The 8,990-nt window shown below is 35.9% G+C and overlaps 1 protein-coding gene across 2 annotated transcripts; it reads left to right on the plus strand.

Moving 5' to 3' along the window:
• The first annotated feature begins 536 nt into the window (after nucleotides 1–536).
• Nucleotides 537–8,391, plus strand: LOC149537118 (FAD/NAD(P)-binding oxidoreductase family protein). 2 transcript variants are annotated; one of them, XM_089807136.1, is made up of 2 exons: nucleotides 537–631; nucleotides 869–4,456. In XM_089807136.1, exon 2 carries the CDS (start codon nucleotides 895–897, stop codon nucleotides 2,446–2,448), a length of 1,554 nt encoding a protein of 517 aa, XP_089663262.1. In that variant the 5' UTR covers nucleotides 537–631; nucleotides 869–894; the 3' UTR covers nucleotides 2,449–4,456. The 2 variants fall into 2 exon arrangements, 1 of the variants encoding a protein (XP_089663262.1); XR_016357991.1 differs by lacking the exon at nucleotides 537–631 and having other exon boundaries at nucleotides 719–3,059; nucleotides 3,190–8,391.
• The last annotated feature ends 599 nt before the right edge of the window (nucleotides 8,392–8,990 follow it).

Genomic DNA, 8,990 nt, shown 5'->3' on the forward strand with positions numbered 1-8,990 from the left:
ATGCACACTGTTCTTAGGACATATGACGATGAGATTGTCTCCTTAGGTTATAAGAAATCCACGTGTAGTAGATTGTTGTGAAAGTGTGTAATGTGTTTTGTAATTAAAGACATTACCTTTATCCACTTTACATAAAAAATAATCATCAAAAAATTATACATTCAATTTTAGTCTTGATTTATATTATATTTAATAATTAGCATTTATAATTTCATACAAACTTATGTAACCAAAATTTCATTTGAATAATATTGCACTCCCAACAAAAATTAAAATTCTCAATCTATAATTTAAATTAGACACTAAAATCAAAGTTTAAAATTCTCAATCTATAATTTAAATTAGACCACTAAAATCAAACACAAAGTCAAACACATAAATTGGCATCAATGAGTGAGGTTTTACAATATAACTTCACATAAATCTAGAAAGAAAAAAATTTGAATCTACTAGTAGTTTAGTTCTAAATTTCAGAGAATTATTACCATAATTATGAACAAAAGCTTCAAAGATAACACACTTGCACAATATAAATCATAAATTACTAGGCTCGGAATGCAATCGGGGAAAGAACAAATGATATAAGCAGACTTCAGAAAGCTCAGAATGTACTGAACTGCAGCAGAGAAAGGTATACATTAATAAATTTCATTTCATATCTGCCAAAAGAAAATAACTAAAATGCCCAAACCGTATAATAATTTAAATTCACATAAGTAAAATTCTACAGGTCAGGCATTATCGTATATCTTTATTTTATGGTTGAATTTGTTCCCTTAAAAGCTTTCAGTAGTGTTTATATCCATTAATGAGAATAGATAGAGTAATTTGCTTGACACACACTGATATTTTCCAACATCCACTACAGAATCATTATTGGTAAACAACCTAGCTATGGATATGAAAACCACCAATTGCATCAGCCTCACTCAATGTTGCATCCACTTATATCCATCTGCTTATGCACAGAAAAAATACCCAAGAGTTGGTCTTCCAAATGAATTATCCGCTTCCAAATCATTGCGCCAATCGCCCAGATGCTCAATCTCAACCACTTCATTTTTTTTCAGACTTTTGGAATCGGTCCATTGTAGAAACCGATTCACCGTGAAGGCAGGATTTGCTGTAGGTGACACAAAGACAAAGAATATTGAACAAGAGGGTTTGCAGGAAACGGGGGTAGTGGTGGTTGGAGCGGGCCTTGCAGGCCTAGCTGCGGGAAGGCAACTTGCAATGCAAAACATTCCATTCAGGTTAGTTGAAGCGTCCGATGGGGTCGGAGGACGAGTAAGAACGGACTATTTCCAAGGGTTTCTGCTGGACAGGGGTTTCCAGATATTCATCACTGCTTATCCAGAAGCCAAGAAAATTTTGGACTATGAATCCTTAGACCTGAAAAAATTCTATTCTGGAGCACTGGTATACTACAATGGAGCTTTCCATAGAGTTGCTGATCCATTCAGACACTTTGCAGACTCTTTGGGCACATTGCTAAATCCAATAGGTACGATACTTGATAAAATCTTGATTGGAGTAGCTAGATTGAAGTCTGTGAGTGTTGCCAATGAAGAGATTCTTTTGGGTAAAGAAGCTTCGATAATGGAAAAACTTTCGGTAGATGGGTTTTCTTCTTCTATAGTAGATAGGTTCTTTAGGCCTTTCTTTGGGGGCATCTTTTTTGACACAGAGCTCACAACAACATCTAGGCTTTTTGATTTTGTCTTCAAATGTTTGGCACTGGGATCTAATACTATTCCTACCGTGGGAATCAAGGGAATCCCTGAGCAGATTGCAAGTCAATTACCTGAAGGATCAATTTTGTTGAATTCTAGAGTTGAGGATATTATAACTGATGATACCCCGATTGTGAGGCTAGAAGATGGAAGGAAGATAAGAAGTAAATATGGTGTAGTTTTAGCTGTGGAAGAACCAGAGGCAACCAGACTTTTGGGTACAGAATTAAGGTCTACTACAAAACCTCCAAGGAAAACTGTTTGCTTGTATTTTTCTGCCGATGAAGCTCCAATTAAAGAGCCTATACTGATTCTTAATGGATCCGGTAAGGGAATTGTGAATAATATGTTCTTTGCTACCAATGTTGCTCCTTCCTATGGTCCTCCTGGAAAGACATTGGTGTCCGTATCTTTGGTTGGTTCCCATGATGAATCTTCTGATGAGGATTTGAGGGTCGCAGTGGTTAAGGAGCTTTCATGTTGGTTTGGTTCTTCTGATGTGGCTTCATGGAAGCACTTGAGAACATATAGAATTAGGTTTGCACAGCCAGACCAGACTCCTCCAACAGACCTCATGAAAGAACCCAGATTTGCATCAGGAATTTATCTCTGTGGAGATTATAGGGATTCCGCAACATTTGATGGGGCTCTTGTTTCAGGGAGAAGAGCAATTGAGTGTCTTGCAAAAGATGCAAATCTATCTGGAGTGTTATGAATCTTAAGTCCATTGAACAATCTAGTATTGTGATTTAACATTGAAGGAGCTCAAGCTAGACAAATTTCTGTCCTAGTTGGAAACAATTTCAGGTACCTTTACTTGTTTGGTAGATAAGGATCCAGCATTTGGAAGTGCCGTGGTTTTATATAGTACCACATTTCTGGAGACCTATATTAGAAACCGAAAGTCATAGAAAGCATTGATGAGTTAATTGCACTCTTCAAATGGTTGAACCCATTGCAAGAAACAACCAGAAGATAAATCCACACAATTCATTCCCGTTTTGCCAAATGAAGTTTCCTGTTCGTTGCCACTTCTGTATCACGAGTGCATCTCCCATTTTGAAATCTGTTTCACTATTCTGTCACTTCAAACCCAAAATATATGTTACATTCACATTTCTGAAGGCAAACAGCCCTGTTAATGGACTTTTGCTATAAAAGTTCCTCCTATATGTTGCATGCCTTATTCTTGGATCAACATGATACATCAAATTGTAAGAGAGAATATTTCAAGGTTATGGTTAGCAACCTTACAGCATAAAATGAAACAGCCATGTACAAGTCCTAAGTTCAGTTGAGCAGTGCTCAAAATTTATCTATGCAAAGGTACTATAAGACTTCTTTCAGAAAATGTAGCTCTACATTTTCAACCATTGAAAAGCATTTCATGCTCACATTTATTTGCAACAACTGATTTCATACTTTATGTATGCTTATGTTCTTCCTCAACAAACAGGAGGACAGCACAGTCCATGCACTAAGGAAAGCTATCAAATTTCCCAAAGAGAACCGCTTCCATCAGCCAGCAGCATCATCATTATCTGATGAAACTTAACCAGTGATCCACAGGGATACGACCCCTACTTTTTTAGGGGCTGCCCACGTTACAGAGATGGGGGACGCCTTGGCAACATTTCCCAGGCATCCCAATTTGTCTCAGAAACGCCCAAGGGATGGCCGACCATCCACCAATCTGAGGGACAACTAGCCATCCCCTTTTTTTTCATTTTTGTTTCATCGTTTTAATCATCCCCAACAAAAGAAAATCAAGGCATAGCCCACGAACCCCAACTTTAAGTCTATAGGAGAATGAAATGTTTCCCACACCCACTCTATTGTTGGGTTTTTCTCACATCTAACACCTTGTGCAGCTTACCATTGCTGCTCCTCAAACTCATGAATTACTAAGTTGAGTTCATGTCATCAAAGCTTTGCTTCCCATCATTATATTTTACAGTTTTTGACATTTGTAGTGCAAACTTTTAGCCTTTGGGCATTTTGGGGTATGCAGTATTACTTATATTATAGGCACATTGACTGTTAGATATGAATTATGGAAACAATTAAGCAGTACTATTATTTTGTTTGACACTGATCAGTCATGTAAACTTAGTCTTTTGTGTTTTACCAAGTACTTTTGAATCTCTGATGGTACAATATATATCTCAACATGATTACATTTGCAGCTGTTTCAATGTCATTGTTATCAAATGAATATCTGAAATTTCCCTAGGAAATCACACATACATGTATGTAGTCATTCCCGTCCCTGTTCCCATCCCCGAAATGCATCCTGCCATCCCATGCCATAGACACTCAGTGAAACAATAGAAATCAACTCGTCAAACTTAGGAGGAAGGACAAATTAATTCCTTGATCTAGGGGCTGATTCAATGTTTCTCCTATCTTGATGGGGTTGTTCGTAACTGTTCAGACTTTTGGGGCACGGCTGTTTCTATATATGCTATTTTGGAGAGGTAGTGTGAGATTAGGAGTTCAGTAGTGGAGTCATGCCAAAGAATCTGGTCTATAGTATAGATAGCACTCAAGTTTAAAGGGTGAGTTTGGTGGCCGAGTAGATTGAAGCTGACAGTTGCACACAGCTTCAACTTCATTTTCTGTAGAAACAAGTTTATGTTCTGATATTTTCTGTATGCTATCGACTCTGGACATTTTCTTACATACCTGTTTGCTTAAGAATATATAATTCTTTTATGCTTCCACTGTGGTGATCCATCAGTATCATTTTCTTGATTGACGTGTTGCTCTTATGTTCTCTGCATCATAAGCATATATTTAGAGGCATCAGCTGGCTTTTTGAAGGACATGCAACTAAGATTGTGTTCTCTTAGCACGCAAACTACAAATACTTCCTTTCTCCCAGCTAGAATTTTCTTCAATGCTAGACATGGGGTATCCCAAGGTAATGCACTAATCCTAAGGTCGCATTCATATCAAAGAATTCTATGCTCCGACGAGACATTTGTAATGGTAGGAGTTTAACAGCTCTGTGCAGGTGCCACTTCCACCAAATGAATTGCTAATATGGTAGCTACAACTCCAATGCATTTCAACTAAATACATCATCTTAAGGAACCCATGTGGACGTAATAGTTTCTAGTTGTTCTTTCATAGACCTAAATAATCAATGAATTGGTTGTTCTAGCCAGAATTATTAAGGATGCGTTTAACAATCCATAAAGCATATTTTCTCAAAAATATTTTGGTGAGAACTTCATAATGCTCCTCTCCAAAGGTAGAAAAGCTATTATGTTTACACATTGAAATCTCGGGTAAGAGGTCAATATCCTGATCACTGCTCAATTTTATAGCAAAATGTGGATTCAACCAATTGATGCAAATTGAATCAAAGGTGAAGATTTCCTCTATGTCAATCTCAATGCCAGGAAAACCAAGGACTGATGCTCCCAATAAGGCCAAAAACCATCGGAGGGATAAAAAGTATCTTTCTGCCAAATGACTTTTATGAAAAAACAAACGAGAAATTAGCCCCACATTAGAAAGAAGAAAAAACCAAATTGAAACTCTTAAACAGGTAGAAACGGCTCTCATAGCTCACGGAATTCAACCCAAGATTGATCAGGATTTGAAAAAATCTTGAAGAGATATGAAGAAGAGTTTCTTATCATTACATTTTCCTGGAATGTTTGTGTCATTAAAACCTAACAAAAAAAAGTATTTTCTGTCTTATCCCCACAATAGTAGATCAACATGACATTTGTCTTCACAATTTTCGTCCAAGTATCAAAGTGTGCCTGTAGATGATATGGGTCAAGTGATATACAATAACTAAGCTGCTATCTTTTTAGAGGTAGAACCACTTCGAGCGGTGATCTCAATAAGGGTGCCGAGGAGTGATTCCATCAAGACAATAATCGCTGTTTAGAAACAGCAATCTGTTTGGAATCAATTACTATAAAGGCACATTAGTTAAGGAATATTAAGAAAAGACACCAATCTCCAAGGAAGCCATAACTGCAGGAAGAGACATGTCCTTTCTGTTCCAAGAAAAAGGAATATAAATACATCTGAATCAACTCCAAGGGGTCATCATTCAGGCAAACAATATAGATTCAGTAATCTTTATCAACTAGCAATCATTTGCACAAAATAGTTCATTACAACAGCGTAATCAAACCTTCAAACATATTCAAAAGTTCATCACATCTGCAAAAACATAAGGATTGAATCTGCACATTAAGCATTCATCAACACCGAGATTGAATGACCAGCATGGCATTAACTACCAGTGGATGATCTTAGATAGGACAAGAGAATACAGTTCTATTGTAATTTTAATTTAATGTTATATAATAATAAAAGTAGATTTTGTCGGCTGGGTAGACGATTCCTCCTAGATGGACCATTGAAGCCCAGGACAAAGAGGGCGCTTATAAAGTCAAGTAACCCTCACAACCTCTGCCTAACTCCACAAGATGACAACTGTTTGTAGGGAAATGCAACATGGTTGGGGAAAGCAGGCACAAGTTGCTAAACAAGAGGGCTGTGGTCTGTCAAACAAGAGGGTTGTGGTAGACATCCACTTTGGTGTAGTAATGGGTTTAGGTGGACCTGTCATGTTTCTTCCCCTAGTGTGTTTATATTCTAGGAATATAATGCGACTATGATAACCCTAATGATTAACTATGTGTGTATGTTGCATATGTCTTTCATGTTGTGATTGCAGGATCCAAATCTAGAATCATATTTGATGATGTGGGTTTTGTAACTACTCCAATATATAGAATAAACTACCAAGGATTATATCTTCTCTTGAACAAGGAAACTTCAAATGCTAAACAATGTGGCAATTTTGTGACCAAGTGAAGCAACCCCAAGGTTTGAATGTGTATGTGAGACTTTACGTTGGATATTACTCAATTTGGTAGTCACATGAGGTCTTACACTATCCTTCCTAGACTTCATCAATTTTTCTTCTTAAGGTGGATAGAATTAGGAATGCAAATTTGACTTGAACTTTAAATAAATGATAAAAGAGAAGGGTTTAGAGAATCAACTCTATTCCTAAAGGACAATGATATTGATGGAACACACTTAGATGAGCGAATTCCTATTACCAAGATTTTTTTTTGCCAAATGAAACAACTACACAAAGATGATGCAATCTCCAAAGGAACGTAGGGTTTTCACATTGTTGACATTAATCCAAATAACCAAGACTATGCAATGCAAATGAACATTCACACTTAAACTTAGTGCTTAACAAGTCCACACAAACTTTACATTTCTTTTTGCAATCAACTAGTAACAAAAGTTATGGACATGGAATTCATTATTCATCTTAACATTTCCCCATTTCAATCAATGAACTTTAATTAAACTTAGAGAAGTACAAACCATGTGAAATGTTGAAATATCACATAGAAATTCACCATATCTTCAATGAAAATTATGTCTTTACTACAAACATATCCATGGCAACAAAATTTTTTCTCTATCACCTATTCTACTGACATGAAGAAATAGATGTCTTTTTGACCCTTTTTGTGAACATTTGTCTATAACATATTGAACTTTGTCATCCTTTAAGTATAGTATTTTGTACTTTTGATGTATAAGATATGAACATATGGCATAAGAATGATAATCGGAATTATGTCTAAAAAGGGTTCATTTTGTTGGTAAAAATCTTTCTTCATGAATGTTTGGCATAGGTAGATCTTTTTGCAGCCGAAGAGATTGCAAAAATTGTTAGTTGAATATTAATGCTTTTTCTTTATAAATTAATAAATATAAATATATAACATACTGAACTTTGTCATCCTTTAAGTATAGTATTTTGTACTTTTGATGTATAAGATATGAACATATGGCATAAGAATGATAATCGGAATTATGTCTAAAAAGGGTTCATTTTGTTGGTAAAAATCTTTCTTCATGAATGTTTGGCATAGGTAGATCTTTTTGCAGCCGAAGAGATTGCAAAAATTGTTAGTTGAATATTAATGCTTTTTCTTTATAAATTAATAAATATAAATAAATGTTTGTAGGAAGTCTTGTGTGCATTAAATGTTGGCTGCAGGTATCCAAGCCAAGCTGGAATCAATCAAAACAACTCTAGCGAAGGACTGGCGCTGTGGTATCATTGGTATTAAAGAGAAATATTATGGCACCGTTGTAGTCAGAGACTTAGTGGCAAAACTAGAAGGGACCTGTTTTAATGGAATAATAAGGGACCTATTCAATGGCATAGAAAGGGGACTTGATCCAACAGAATAAGTGGGACCTAATAAAGGGGCTGAGCGGGAAATAAAGCATCCAAGCGATTAGTTGAACATGCAAGGAATTGTTACACGATACCTGGATTCCTGGAAGATATTTAAGTCAGATAGCAGAGTAGATCTACCATCCGCTATGCTCTATATTTATGGGAATTTAAGGAGATAATTGGTGTTTTTATGATTGCATACTTGCATAAAATCTTGAGCTGTAACGAACTATGCTTCATGAGGAAGTTGTAATTGTAGGAATCTGTTATTCCCTTCCTTTTAAATAAGACCTTGTCTGTATCTATGAAGTCAAGTAGTAAGTAGATTGATAGAGTTATCAAACATCCTGTTTTCCAAGCAAATGTAATACTGCCTATTTGAATGAATACATGACTTTGTTGAGTTCCTACACTTTCGTTTGAGTTAATGTTTTCTTCATTCTTCCATGGGGGCCCACACGGAAGGTGGAGTTTACTTTAGCAATTAGGAGTTAGACTCAGTTTTCTAAGTTAAGTTTAGAAATGTTGTTCCTGTAGCCACTGGAAATAGAACCAATCATTATTCTTGCAACAGTAGGTGCATAGATGTAGAGTTAAGTAATTAAAGTTTCCTTCCAAGTACTTGATAGTTATCTTTCCTTCTGATAAACTAGATTTTCTTAATGGTTATTGTATTCAAAGTAGTAGTGATTTTTAGTGAAGACTAGAGCATATACTTTGCAGACACCATCTCAGGTTCACGCTCCCAGATTGTAATATCCTCCCCTGATTTGAACTTTGACTTGTAGAAATTTAACTTAAGGAATATTGTCAAACACTTTGTATGCAAACTCATAAAGCTGATTTCCTCAATAAATTGCTTTCCAATGAGTAGATTTACGAACAACTATGAAGTGACATTAAAATGCATAATACACATCATAACATTTTCACAAACACTTGACACACATTCAACAGTATATGAAAAATCTGGAAACTCTTTCAATCTGCTGATAAAGGGTGATTTT

This window comes from Cupressus sempervirens, chromosome 10, assembly GCF_028749045.1.
Source record: "Cupressus sempervirens isolate cs-2001-9-10 chromosome 10, ASM2874904v1, whole genome shotgun sequence".
NCBI lineage: Eukaryota > Viridiplantae > Streptophyta > Pinopsida > Cupressales > Cupressaceae > Cupressus > Cupressus sempervirens.